General features: G+C 36.7%; 3 protein-coding genes across 15 annotated transcripts; 1 reads left to right on the top strand and 2 right to left on the bottom strand.

Moving 5' to 3' along the window:
- Positions 1-208: 208 nt before the first annotated feature.
- Positions 209-5,529, bottom strand: LOC7465210 (pentatricopeptide repeat-containing protein At1g63330). Of its 8 annotated transcripts, none has more exons than XM_052446316.1 (5): positions 2,861-5,529; positions 2,663-2,722; positions 2,091-2,142; positions 1,249-1,346; positions 209-926 (listed from the first exon to the last, which is right to left on the bottom strand). In XM_052446316.1, the coding sequence occupies exon 1, from the start codon at positions 5,265-5,267 to the stop codon at positions 3,093-3,095; it is 2,175 nt and encodes a 724-aa protein (XP_052302276.1). In that variant the 5' UTR covers positions 5,268-5,529; the 3' UTR covers positions 209-926; positions 1,249-1,346; positions 2,091-2,142; positions 2,663-2,722; positions 2,861-3,092. The 8 variants fall into 8 exon arrangements, with proteins under 8 accessions (XP_052302276.1, XP_052302275.1, XP_052302277.1 ...); XM_052446315.1 differs by having other exon boundaries at positions 1,249-1,343; XM_052446317.1 differs by having other exon boundaries at positions 1,249-1,277.
- Positions 5,530-6,051: 522 nt separating this feature from the next.
- On the top strand, positions 6,052-7,870 carry LOC7478874 (NEDD8-specific protease 1). Of its 3 annotated transcripts, none has more exons than XM_052446326.1 (3): positions 6,052-6,102; positions 6,311-6,604; positions 6,871-7,870. In XM_052446326.1, exon 3 carries the CDS (start codon positions 6,943-6,945, stop codon positions 7,669-7,671), a length of 729 nt encoding a protein of 242 aa, XP_052302286.1. In that variant the 5' UTR covers positions 6,052-6,102; positions 6,311-6,604; positions 6,871-6,942; the 3' UTR covers positions 7,672-7,870. The 3 variants fall into 3 exon arrangements, with proteins under 3 accessions (XP_052302286.1, XP_052302285.1, XP_024439404.2); XM_052446325.1 differs by having other exon boundaries at positions 6,055-6,102; positions 6,930-7,870; XM_024583636.2 differs by lacking the exons at positions 6,052-6,102; positions 6,311-6,604 and adding an exon at positions 6,626-6,870 and having other exon boundaries at positions 6,930-7,870.
- Positions 7,871-8,305: 435 nt separating this feature from the next.
- LOC7478873 (uncharacterized) lies at positions 8,306-12,517 on the bottom strand. 4 transcript variants are annotated; one of them, XM_024583635.2, is made up of 4 exons: positions 12,308-12,517; positions 11,152-11,501; positions 9,081-11,070; positions 8,306-8,613 (listed from the first exon to the last, which is right to left on the bottom strand). In XM_024583635.2, the coding sequence occupies exons 2-3, from the start codon at positions 11,496-11,498 to the stop codon at positions 9,108-9,110; spliced, it is 2,310 nt and encodes a 769-aa protein (XP_024439403.2). In that variant the 5' UTR covers positions 11,499-11,501; positions 12,308-12,517; the 3' UTR covers positions 8,306-8,613; positions 9,081-9,107. The 4 variants fall into 4 exon arrangements, with proteins under 4 accessions (XP_024439403.2, XP_024439402.2, XP_024439399.2 ...); XM_024583634.2 differs by having other exon boundaries at positions 11,152-11,505; positions 12,308-12,516; XM_024583631.2 differs by lacking the exon at positions 12,308-12,517 and adding an exon at positions 11,639-12,256 and having other exon boundaries at positions 11,152-11,505.
- Between the last annotated feature and the right edge of the window lie 1,293 nt (positions 12,518-13,810).

Genomic DNA, 13,810 nt, shown 5'->3' with positions numbered 1-13,810 from the left:
TCTCAAATCCTGGTGGCTGTCATAGAAAAAAAGGAAGAGGATGCTGAATTGCTCAGTTCGAGTTTTCCACCTATCATGGTCCTTGCTATGGGAAGGAGAAACGACTCTTTCCTTTTCAAATAGTAAGACCTCTATGCCATGTATGTGTTGCAACAAAATGGTGACACAGAGCTTTCCTAGACAAATGATAGAAAAAACAAAAATAAAATCTCCTGAAAAATCTCCAGCTTTGTGAATCGTGTTATTTCTGGTTTTCCAAACATGTCACAGCAGCTTAAAGCCAAAAATAAAAAATAAAAAAATTCTGCCGAGATTGAATGAGACAACTTGATTCAGAATTTCAGTCCCCCCCACCTCTCTGTTTATCTTGGTCAGAGCTAAACTTGCTGCCATACTCCTTTAGTAAAAGCACAAGAGAAGAAGATGTGATCACGACATTCATTAGTACTGCTGCATAATCACAAATAGGACTGATTGCTTCCTCCTCTTCAATTGTCTGTACTTGGTAGGGAGTCTACTAAAATGGATAGCCAGTTGATAAAGCTGAATCTGAATTACGGGGTATGCAATGGCCTCCAAAAAAACTTGTACTACTTTACTTTGACCCACATAATACTTCCGAGCTTAAACAATTCCTTCCAATTCCAAGAGCAATCAATTTGCTGTGAACCGTCCATTAGGAATTGAGAAAAATAGACCCGAACCTGATCAAAAGAAACCAACTGAAGATTTTAAACAAGCAAATTTAGCTACAAATACATCTGGAACCGCCTGCAAACTAATGGACATGAAGATCCGAGAAGCTGGAGATAAGAGGAGAAAGAGGGCATCCTCGAGCTTGAATGCAAGTTAGATGAATTTCTGAACAGAAAATATCTTTAGCTTGTAGGCAAGTCTATTTTTCTTCCATATGCTGTGTTGACACCCTGCATGTTTCACAGGACCAAAATCAGTGTCGCAGTCTAGTCTCTATATCCCATCACATAATCACCAAGAGACTGCACTCATATAGGAATCCAGAAAGGATTGGAATGTGACCCTTCTAATGCATTTCAAGGCTAGATATGACAACTGGGTACATAAGATTTTACAACCCCTAATAAGCTATGTTGCTTTGGCACACAAAAGGATTGGGGAAAAAAAAGCACTTGGTTGCTCAAATATATAATGAAGATGCAGTGAATTTGTACAATGCTAACTTATTGTTGAGCATAATTTTTTAAAGGAGCAAAAATATCGACTCCTTACCTCACAGGAACCAATCCCTACAAATTCAACTGAAATAGAAACAAAAAAAATGCAATTTTAAAATCGTGGTGATTGTAGATTTAGGCTCTGGCAACCTGCTGTTTTAGGCAAAATAGACAAATTACCAAGGGAAACTAAATTAGCACAATAACATAAACGGATCCAAATCAAGCAACAAGAGGGAAACATAATTTACCTAATTAGACAGCCAACCAAACACCAAAAATAAATTTACAAGCAAATGAATTTGCTAAAAATTTAAACAACCCCTTCCTCTTGACCACTAATGAATCTTAATAATGACATGATAACTAGGCAATTTACAAAATACAATGACAATAAACAACCCCCTTCCCCCCCAAAATGGATAAAACTACTGCGAATGCAGACAAAGCAGAGGAGAAAAGAAAGAAGAAGAAAAGGAAAAAAGAGGTAGTAAGAATTGAAGAAACCAAAACAATGAAATGATAAAAACAACAGCCAATGAGAAATTGGGACCTTGAAAGCCACCATTGTATGCATAAGAACATTACTTAGGTAACCAAAAGAATGCACAAGTTAAAACTACCAAAATAGCACAAAAATCAAGTGGAAATTTGAAAAAAAAAAAAACCAGGTAAAGAATCTTCAAATCAGGCATTCAAATGGCCTCAAAAAGTTGGAGGTGAATAACCATCAAATCAAGCATATAAAGAAATTGGCACTAATTATTTATTGTCATGGCAAAATCCCAGATAAAAAGAACAAACTCACCAAGCAATGATACTTGAGAAAACCGGAGAAACTCAATCATTTCATTCAATGCAAAAGCGAAAAAATATAAAGAGAGAAGATCAATTTACCTAGCTCTAAAGATCCATCATCTCTCCTATTTGCAGTCACCTTCCAAGGCACCTGAAAACATCAAAACAACCCATAGTGATTAGTCCATCTATCATGTGCGAATTGCCCTGGTCATGAGTTGCTAGTCCACATTAGAATTATAGTGAATAAGAAGGCAAAAAATGCAAATGCAGATTGATTCTGAGTTCTTTTTAGAACATAAGATGCCGTTTATGCAATAACTTTTTTTTATTAAGGTAGAAATTCTACAAAATTTTGTTCTGTAAAAAGGACCACAGTTTTTTGAGTTGTGTACTTTCATCAAAAAGAAAAGAAAAGAGGTGATTCTCAGCAAGTGTGGGTGTACACGACTCCATGGCATCAGATGAAGCCAAAAAATAGTATAGATGATGTTCAAGATGAAGATGAAGATGAAAACAGTGTACAAAATGCCACAGGTTTCCCTACTAGGGAAACAATAAAATTAACCACCCAGTTTATGATATTTGCTTCAGAAAAGTCTACATTCTATCTAGTTACTAATGGAAAAATACAAATTTTCTTGTCACACACAAGAGAGAGAGAAAGAGACCCTCATCTGGATGGGAAAGGTGACCCACATTTGTGATTGATAGAAGCAGGCCATGCAACACTATCAAAATGAAGAGTTTTTTGGATATTTTAGATGCAAAAATTGAATAGCATGGAAGTAGAAAATACAACAAGAAAATAAAGAATAACAGATTCATAAGAGAAAATAAGAAATATCATCACAAAGACAAAAAATTACCTTTGCAGGCTGACCATTTGGGCTCAGCAATGAGTCAAAAATTGAGATCTTCTATCTTTCCAAAATTCAGTGGATGCAGATTCATGTTACACCCAATCCCTCAGCTAGTATGTGGCTCGCAAATTATTCCTCCAACTAACAAAGACGTCTTGGCAGAATTGCCACATATGAAAGGAAGGGGAAGTACTTAGCATTCCATTCACCTTAAAAAAGGCATTCAGTGAATGCAGATTCATGTTTCCCCCAATCCCTCGACTAGAATGTCACTAACACTATCTTTGATGCTATCAATATATGTCAATTTCCCCTTACCTGTCCCCTCCCTATTACCAGAGCCAATCAACAATCCATGGGTCATAGAATCTGGGACCCAACCCTTCTCCAGCATCAAGTCTAACAGTCGATGAGCCTCATTTTTGTTGCCCTCTTTCCACAGACCATTAATAAGTATGTTATACATAGCTGAATCTAGAACTTCACAGTCAGAAACAAGTTTATCAAGTGAAAGTGATATCAAATACAACTGAGAATGATTGGCCAAACATGACAGTAGCTTATATAATGTGTCTGAATCAGGTACCAAGCCCTCATTAACCATCACATTGAGAAACAAAGTGCAATCCTTTATTTGTTTCTGTGCAATCATGCTCTGTATCAAAATGCAATATGCTTCCATATCAAGATTGGTACCCTGAACCAACATTTGTGAGAGAAAAGCAAGCATGTGTTTTCCCTTGTCTGATTTAGACAATCCAAGCATTATATAATTGCATGTAGCATTGGAACAAGAAGTGCCAGAATTATAACCCAACAATTGTAGCCTGACAGCTTCATTAAGCATTCCCATGTTACAAACACCCTCGATCAGCATATTAAACGACAAAGACTGAAGAGAACATCTGTTCTCAGACATGTAGCAAAACACTTTAACAGCTTCTAGATACTTTTCTCCCCTGCACAGTCCTTCAATTAGCTCAGAGTAAGAAGCAGGATCTAAAATCCAGAACTTGGCATGAAGCTGAAGAAATAGCTGTAGAGCATCTTCATACTTGCTTAATCTACAATTGCCAGCAACAAGAGCGGAATATGTGGCACAGTCAGGAATCAAAGAAGATATAATCATTCTACCTAGAAGTTCATATGCATTCATCACTCCCACCTTCTCACAAAGCCATCTGATAAGAATGTTCCAAGAATCACAATCATCGATATTTCTCTCAGACATCTTCTCAAGGAGACCTTTGGCCATGAAGAATTTATCAGCATCACAACAACATCGGAGCAATGCATTGTGTGGAGAAGTTACGTGCACATGTTTATCTTCCAAGAGCTTAATAGCCTCATTTATCTTCCCTAATTTACAAAACCCATTTACAATATCCACAAAAACATTATTATCAGGTGTTAACCGACTTTCCATCATCTCTTCAAGAAGGTTTGCTGCCTCATCCAACCTAAGGTGCTTGCACAAACATTGTATCAAAGCTCCATAAATAAAGGGATCCGGGGTAAAATTAGAATCTTTCATCTTCCTAAACAACCTTATCCCCTGTTGCAGTCTATCTTCCCCACAAAACAAAAGTATTGTAGATCTAAAAAATCTCAGTTCAGGCAGGCATCCGAGTTCCAACATCTCATGCAAAATGGTAACTGAATCATCAACTCTATTTTTGGCAATGAGACCTTTTATTACTATCTCAAAAGTTCTACTATTAGGAATACAACCTTTCTTGTTTATTCTCCTATATTGATCCAAAGCAGAATCAACCCTATCTGTCTCAAACAAAACCTCCAGCAAATAATTCAAAGTATCAATACTAGGTGCCACTCCTGCTTTCACCATCTCCTTATAAACAAAAACCACATCTTGAAACCCTCTCTTCTCTTCCACAAGTGCGCCCAATACAAAATTAAACACATCAATTGAAGGCTTAATACCAGCCAAATTCATATTAAAAAGAACACGCAGTGCTTCATTAAGCCTACAATTTCTAACAAATGCATCAACCAATGAAAGAAGAACATCTTCTACACCCGGGCACCTATCTTTCACCATATTTTGACAAAACCCCTCCATTTCCTCAACATTTTCAGCCATGCCCAACTTGAAAATAATCCAATAATAAGTATCATCAGTGTGGTTAAACCTTCTTTGAAGGGAAGCCCATTTGAATAGCTTAACAGCAGAGTTAATATCACTGGTGCTTTTCAAAACCTTGATTAAGTAATCTGGGCACAGTTTATTTCTCAAAGATTGAATCTTTGCATCAAAATCAGTAATATTTGGTGCGTTTTGATTGATTTCTGGGTTAATTTGGATGGCATTAGTGCAAGATACTGAAGAAATGAATGATTTTAGATTGAGCCATTTGGGAATTGCCTTCGAAAGTGTTGAAGGAGAGAGCATTGCAGTCAGTCACAGCTACAACTTTGTTTCTTTTTAAGCTTGATGAAGGCAAAAATAATGTGAAAGCATGTTACTTTTTACTAAACACCAGACAATGAAGACTGACAAATGACTGACCTGAAAAAGGGAAGCACCAGAGACTGATCGGCTGTGTTTGTTTGAGTTGAGGATGTCCTTCCTTAGCTCAACTCCTTGCAATTGAGGACTTCGTTTATGACGAGATGCTTAAGGGTGTTTGTTACTCGCCATTTGTTGAGAGTTTCACCTGGGCTATTGGTCTACCCTCGTTCTAGTCCCCCAACTATTACCAAGATCTTAATTTGGTCCCAAAACTATATTCTTTATCAATTGGGTCCACAACCTGTACAACAATCCTTCATCAATTCCTTCTGTCTATACAAACAGTAAATCCTCAACATAAAAGGTTAAGTTATCTAAAAACGTTTTCGTTTTATTGCATAAAATCGGTACTTTAGATAAAAAAAAACAAATTATAGCACAAAAAGTTCTGATTTTTTCAATAGTATAAATTAAATTTTCTAAATATACAAGAACTAAAATATATAATATTTTAAGATTCGTTAACCCTTCCTTCTCTCTGGAATTTAAATCTTAAACAATAATATGAATAAATAATTTATTAACTAGGCTAAGTACCTGTTTATTAATAATACTGTAGGTTGTGCCATAATAGAAACATGAAACATGAAAATCATGTTCTTATTGCGATGCAACTTATAAGAACATCACAATACCAAACATAGCAGTTTCCAGGGTGCTTGAGTGATATTAACTCTACAAAATCATTATTCCACCACTTCTGATAACAAAGAAGGTGAGTGATTAACCTTCTAGATGGTGATTAGTGGTAAGAACTTGGAATCAAGAGGTCTGTTCTCTCTGTGGTTTCAGGTTCGAATCATGTGGTTGCTCATATAATGACCACTGGAGGCTTACATGGTCGTTAACTTCAGGGCTCGTGGGATTAATCGAGGTGCACGCAAGCTGATTCGGACACCCATATTAAACTAAAAAAAAAGAAGGCGAGTGATTGAAACTTTACTAGAACCTTAGTAGGTCAACTGAGAAATGAAAACATACGATAGGGATGGCTAATATTGAACATTTTGGGGGCTCATTAATAATTCACCTAAACTGCAAGGATAAATCTGAAATTACCATTAAGAAAAAGCCAAATGGTTTGCTTAGGATTGCATCGTGCTCTATATATAGAAAGCCGGATGTTTCTTCGCAAAGCTTTGATCTTTTCTTGAAACAAGTTCATTACTCTATTACGTTTAAGGGGTTCAGGGTTCAACGCTTCAAAAGCCCACAAGGTTAGTTTCGTTTTTTATTCTTCTAATTTTTGCTTAATAGTTTCTTATAATTTCAGTTTTTGTGAAGGATTGGGTATCTGGGTTTTTGTTAAAAGTTATAAATTTTTGTTTTCTGGGTCTTAATCTAATTCCCATGTGAGTAAATATTGTTTCTTTAACTTATCCTGTTGTCAGTTTGAGTTAAAAGTAAGATACTTTGGTATTGTGTTTTGTTGTTTTTGCAGAGAATCTTTTTTGTTTTTATCTTGGTTCGTGTTATTTTGCAGGTTCTTGTAATCAATGGATGACAAAGAGATTGTTTATCTTGTTTTGTGTTATTTTGCAGGTTCTTGTAATCAATGGATGACAAAGAGATTGTTTTGTCATACAAGGATGTGGTTTTGAGAGTTTCAGATTTGAATATCCTTAAAGGACCATGCTATCTTAATGACCAAATTATTGATTTCTATTTTGCTTACTTATCTTCTTCTTATAACGCTGATGCTAATGATATCTTGTTAGTTCCACCTTCCACATCTTATTGGTTCGCAAATTGCCAAGATCAACAGAGTCTTGTCAATGATTTTGTGGAACCTCTTAAGTTTTCAAGTAAGAAACTCATTCTTTTTACTGTGAATGATAACGAAGATTTCAGTGCAGCTGAAAGGGGAACACATTGGAGCTTGCTTGTTTATGATAGGAGCCAGAATTACTTTCTGCATTTTGATAGCTTGCCGGGGATGCACCGATATCATGCCTTGAAGCTCTACAAAGCTGTAAAGGGATTCATGGGCACAGCCAGTGAATCATCATCAAAAGATGGTGCTAAGACTCTGAAAATGAAAGCTGTAGGGTCTGCTGCTGTTCCTTTCTTTAAAGAAGCTAAAACACCACAGCAGACAAATGGATTTGACTGTGGGCTTTATGTTATGGCCATTGCTGAGGTTATTTGCCTATGGCATTCATGTGAAAGGAATGGCAATGATGGTGACTGGTTGTCTGCTGTTGAAAGGGAGGTTAATGCATATCTGGAGACAACAATGCGGGGTGAAGTGTTGAAGCTTATTGAAGATCTGAGGAAACAATGACGTGGGGTAGGGTCCTTTTCTTTTTCTTTTTGTAGGAATAGATGTTTTAGTGATTCAATTTTGTCACTAAGAGGAACATATGTTTTAGACTTAGTGACTCAAATTTCAATTGAGGAAATGTTATTAAACTTATTTTTCATGTGTAAGCTAAGATTGTTCTTTCCTTTACCATTAGAAAACAACTTGATTTTCGTGATTATCATGATATCATCCAACTTTGCTGCACTTCGGATCGCCCATGGCTTAAAGAATGGGATAAAATGGTGCGACGCCAAGCCATTTTTTATCATATTTATTCCATAGATGATAACTCTGTTCTCTCAGGATTATGTTGTTTATTATGCCAGTTTCCATTGGCTAAGCCATGAATTCTCCCCCCATTTTCAGTCAATTCCTATAAATTGTGTGGGGGTAAGAGTGCAAGCCATTGCCGTTGCCACCTTCAAAAGTAGAGCTACATGGTTCCCATCCATCTTGAACCATACCATTCTTTGCAATGGAAGCGTAAAGTTTCATAAGTCATGGCCTATGATTTTATCCCTGTCATCCACAAACAAGAGCACGAACTAATTCAAGAACAAAGTTAACAAGAAACACAGATGGGATAAGCAGCAATGCTGTATCCTCGTCTGAATAGAGTTGAAACCTAGATGAGCCTTTTCCCATATAACAAATCTGAGCATAAATACTATTGTTTACATCAGCAACACGCGTTCCTAGCATTATTATCACGGTCATTGCACTCTTGTTCAAACTAGTAAGAATTTCCGAAAGAAATAAAGCTCAAAGGCAACACCAGATAAAGATAAGCAACCAACCGTACAAAACTAAAGGTCTCACAATTCAAGTCACTTAAATCAAGCATTTTAATAGGTCTTTCTGGCCCTTCAAAATAGTTGTTACATGTACAGATTCTGATGCCTCTGCTTCTTGATGTCATCCCTGTTAATAAAACACAAGGGCATTGATTGGTTGAATGCAAACAACAAAATTCAAAATTAGATGGACAGGTAGGCGTTTCCCAGAACAATATTCACAGATAAGGAATTGAACTCCACCACGTCATGTAAAAACATGAGGTGGCAAATGTGAGAGTGTATGTGTGCATGTATATAAAGTGATGGAGCAAATACTCATGTCAACATCTTGACAAGTTGAAATGGCAACCAAAATTTTTGCAGAAGCATGTAGCAGGTATATGACTGTATGCCTGTGGAAAAGGACATAACAAAATGTATACGCGGAGCCATGCCAAGAAACATAGATCAATTTCTGGGTATATGGCCTTGAAAAATAGGCATACAAGTTAAAAGCTCTGGGTGTGGTTAAAAACGTGGAGTAAGTAAAAATTGAAATCGCTTATCATGAAAGAGGTAAAACTGCATTGCATGGCAAAAGCTAATACTTACAGCACCTAACACTTTACAAAAGCTCTTCTAACACTCTACAACTTTGCAAGTGGACTTGTTGTGCCCAAGACCCTTGCATCTACTGCACTGGAGCTGACGTTTGACTACATCTTGTTGTCCATATTTCTTTGTGGTAGGCCGGCCTGGAGGACGCCGGGTCGGAGGAGGGGTTACAGTTACTGCAACCTGAGAAGAATCTTTCTCAAGAGGCATGTCCACATTGGGTACAGGGTGAACAGACTCCGAATACGTCAATCGGTAGCTTTCAGTTGTGAAATATCTTGAACAATAATCATATGGACTCCTGCCAATACAACCAATGACAGCAAGAGCATGGCAACAAGGTAAACCAGAAAGCTGCCAATCTTTGCAACTACAATCCCAGCGGTCGATATCAACCACTTCAACAGATTCTCCACGAACCTCAAATATACTACCAGCTGACAGCAGCACCTGAAGGGAATGTACTTTCAAACTTTCCTTCTCTAGCTTTTCCTCCGCAGATGGAGTTAATCTTGTCAGCCACTGGTTGGAATCTGCCCGCCTTGTATAAATCAACTCCATAATCTTACCCCGTATCACATCAACCATCTGTGTTATTGGTAACTCATGTGCATCTGATACCCAGCTGTAGAACATCTCTCCAAAGTTAGATGTCATGTAATTGTATCTTGCACCCTGAAAAAATGAATTCGCCCAACTTTGCGGTTCACTTTGGAGGATCCAATTGTAAGCTTCCAGTGAAATACTTTTGATGCTCTCCATGCACCTCTGGAAGATTTCAGGCCTACATGCATAGGCAGCAGCATTTAAGTCTTCAATCATTAGTCGCTTAACCTCATGAGAAAACTGCCCCTTCAAGTCCTGAATAAGTTGCTCAGACAAATACCGTAGGCAATAGCCATGGAATGAGCCCTTGAATATCTCGGCAATTGATTCCTTTAAGCCCTTTAGTTTGTCTGCCACAAATGTTATTGGACAAGAAGTTGACAGTGCAGTTTTCATTTGAAGTAAGAACCAATGCCAATTATCATTAGTTTCTGCATCTACTAATGCAAAAGCAACAGGAAACACGCTATCATTCCCATCTGCAGCTGTTGCAGCTAATAATGTACCTTGATATTTTGAATTTAAAGGTAAGCTATCAAGGAAAAGAAGAGGTCTGCAACCTTGAACAAAACCATACAATGAGGCATGGAATGAGACAAATAGGCGCTCAAAACTTGAGTCATCCTTTGTGGTGAATGTTGCCAGGCTACCAGGATTTGTCTCCATTATCTTGTCACAGAAAAATGGTAACTGATTATATGCCTCTTTGTATGAACCCTGAAGCTGCTCCTTTGCAATTTCTTTCCCACGCCATGCCTGGAAGTAGTTTAGTTGGATTCCATATTCATGTTTGATGTCATTGACAATATCCTTGGGCTTGTAATTTGGGAAAACTTTCAACTTTTCCTTAATAATACTAGCTACCCAGCTCCGAGTTGCCTGATGTCCTGTTGTCACCACCGACCCTTCACATGTATGAGTTGGATTCATCTTCTTGATGCAAATTAGTTGAGTGGTCGACAACCTTGACGCATGAATTCTCCAGGGACAACCTTCGGCTTTGCATTTAACTGTTACACGATGGCTATCGTTCTTCTTATATCTAAATGCAAACTGGTGTGCAATGGCATATTTACGCAATGATTCGCGAAATTCATGAACACTGCTGAATCTTTGACCTACTCCAGTAATAGTATTCTGCCATTGCTGTGCACCTTTAGCATGTTTCTCATCATTGGAAGCAAGAAGAGGAAGAATGGGTGAAATTTCAAGTGGATCAATCTGCTGATCTTCAATATGAATATCAACATTATTGGTATCATCTACAACATCAAGATCAAGAGGTGCCACAAGCGAGTTATCAGGCTGAGTGATATCCTCCAAAATGGCAAGAGGAGCATCAATAGGAGGCACTGCTTCAGACAGAGTTGTTCTGCTTGATCTACAAAATCAAGAATTGATAAAGTGACTCCAACAGATCAATAAATTGACCACAGTTATAGCTTAGCATCAAGAAGACTACCTACTGGCAGGCAAATTTGAGACACCAGGCAGAAAATTATCTTCCAAAATCACATAAACATCTGCAGTGACAGAATCCCCGTGAAATTTTATCATCCGCTTCAAGTCCTTGTCATTAGAGATGGTAATAAGAGTCTTCTTATTGCCTGGAAGAAAGTATTTGAGAGACATGGTATTGACACTGCAATTAAACATCTCAGCCACCTCCAACTTGAAGTCATTGAACTTAATTTGGTCATCAATGTCTATAGCATGAGCATCACCACCTCTATACGACAAAGTACCATCCTTATCCGTCACAAATTCACCACCCAACTGACAAATAGCTATCATTTTTATCTCCACCATTACCTGCCTAAAACAAAAAAAAAAAAAACAAAAAAGTAAAAAATTGGAACCCAAAATGTAATCCGCTATGAGAAACCATAACATTTACAGATAACTAACAGAGCACAGGTAGCTCAGTAAGCTTGGCAATTCTTCAATACCTGTGAGTATGTAAAGAATGGACAGAGTTGATTCTAAAAAATTCAGTCATACACACCCATCTTTCAATTATTGCGATCAACCAAATGGACGAAAACTCCGTGTTCAGTTACTAAAACAATGTAGACAAAATAAATTAAAGATTTCATGTTTAGGCTTGCAACCTCATCAAGTAAACAGGAAACCAATAAAATTTCACTCAATTGTACCTGATGGAACTATTCAATAAGCTGCAGCAGGCAGAAAGATTTAAAAGAAGATAACTTCCATGTCACTATCAGCAAAATATTAAACTAAAGAACATTGGTGCAATGAAAACAATCAGGTATTTAATATCAGGTTTTCGGAATTTCAAAATCCCAAAACCATAAAGGGCAAAAAAATTAATCTTTTTGGTCAGCCTCAACCAAATAAAAGGACCCAATTCCTAAAAAATTAATAAAAATCAGCTAATTTCACAACATTCCGGTGGAAACCCAGAAAAGAAATTACAAAGCAATTTCACTAAGAACCCAAAATAAACAATAAAGTTCGAAACTTTATCCTCGAACAACTAACAAATAATCTAAAAACAATCAGAATTAGCAAAAAAGAGAGAATAAAAGAACCCTAATGAATTGAAATAATAACATGAACAATAAAATAAAGAGAAAAACGAAAGAAGTTGGTACCTTTATTACAGAAAAAAAAAGGAAGAGAAAGTTGCTGAAATTGGCTCAATTTCCCACCCTAATTTGTACAAGCAGGACTTGGATTCAAATTGGCCCCTCAATCAGAACAAAACCAGAGAGAGAGCATGTGTTCGTGTGTGGTGGGTTTTTGTGTTCTGATACAATAAAAAAAAAAGAGAGGTACCAAGTGTAGGGAATCTCCCAAGAGTTAGATGCTGTCAGCCAATGAATTGTTACGGCTAAGTTAAAACCAATCCTTTTACTTTAAATAGAATGTTATTTGAGCCTACCAATGCTATTCTTGCATTAATTAAACGGGAATGAGAATTCTATGTTGTGATTTAATTGGGTGAAGGGTCTGAAATTGCCTTTCATGGAGAATATAGCAGTTGATTTGAGTATATGTGTAAAGAAAAGGGACCATGATTGATCTTAACCCTTTCTCACCTTTCATGTCTTAGCTTTTCATGGGTTACGGCTAAAAAAATGGAATTCAGAGCCGATTTGGGACCCGTTTTGGTTGCTGATCTGATCCTTTTTATGGCGAGCCGAGCTCCCCCTTCCCAATCTCGTGCAAAGTCAGTTTCTTTTATTTGTTTGCGTACTAATAAAACCCGAGATGATCTCGGTTTAGCTTATAACCTGGTTTAAAGTTCACTTGTAGCTTATAACAGTGTTGGTTAGTAATAGTGATTAGCGATGTCTATATTTCCCTTATCCTTGTCGGTATCAATTATCCGTATTGTTCATGCAACTAAAAACAATTAATTAACTTTTTTTTAATAACCAATTTAAGTGTTGATTGAGTCATCATTCTTCAGCAGTAGTTCCTGTTTTTTTTCTTTCTTTTTGGCACTTCTTACTTTTGGGAAAGGATAAGCAGTGAAGAGCAGAGGCAAAAACATCATCTCTTTTTTTATCTATTTCGGTGGACTCATCACTTTCGCCTCCTCCAACAAATAGTATGAATGCATGACGTGCAAAATCTTGTAAGCTAGCCAATGCTGCCTTTCTGGCCCACTTTCCTCTGGATGTGCCTTTCTTGGTTTATCCTTTGCCTGCAGCAACAAAATGATGGAGGCTGGCCGACTGTCATAACTCATAACACTACACAGAGTTCACCTACCATGAATGCTACCGACTCCAGCTCCCAACTTTACTTTACGCTATCGTTTAGCAAATTACTCGGTTTCAAAAAATATGTTTAAAAAAATATGAAATTAAGTTTTTTTTTTTTTTTTTATTTTAAAAAGAGTTTTTAGTTAAAATATGTGTAATATGGGTTAATTAATCAAATATTTTTAAAATTATAATAGAGGTAAAACACAATTCCATCGTACTATTAAAGCAATGTTTGTTTTTGTTATCCAACCTTTCTTTTGAAAAATTTTGATTTTTTTTGTTTCAAATTATTTTTTTAGTATAATGTGCTTATATAAAAAATTAATTTTTTTTAAAAGATATTATTTAAAATTATTTCCAAACAAAAAAACAATTTAAAAA

This window comes from Populus trichocarpa, chromosome 13, assembly GCF_000002775.5.
Source record: "Populus trichocarpa isolate Nisqually-1 chromosome 13, P.trichocarpa_v4.1, whole genome shotgun sequence".
Taxonomy (NCBI): Eukaryota; Viridiplantae; Streptophyta; class Magnoliopsida; order Malpighiales; family Salicaceae; genus Populus; species Populus trichocarpa.
The sequence above is the reverse complement of the archived record's forward strand: the minus strand, read 5'-3'. Positions and strand labels throughout refer to the sequence as shown.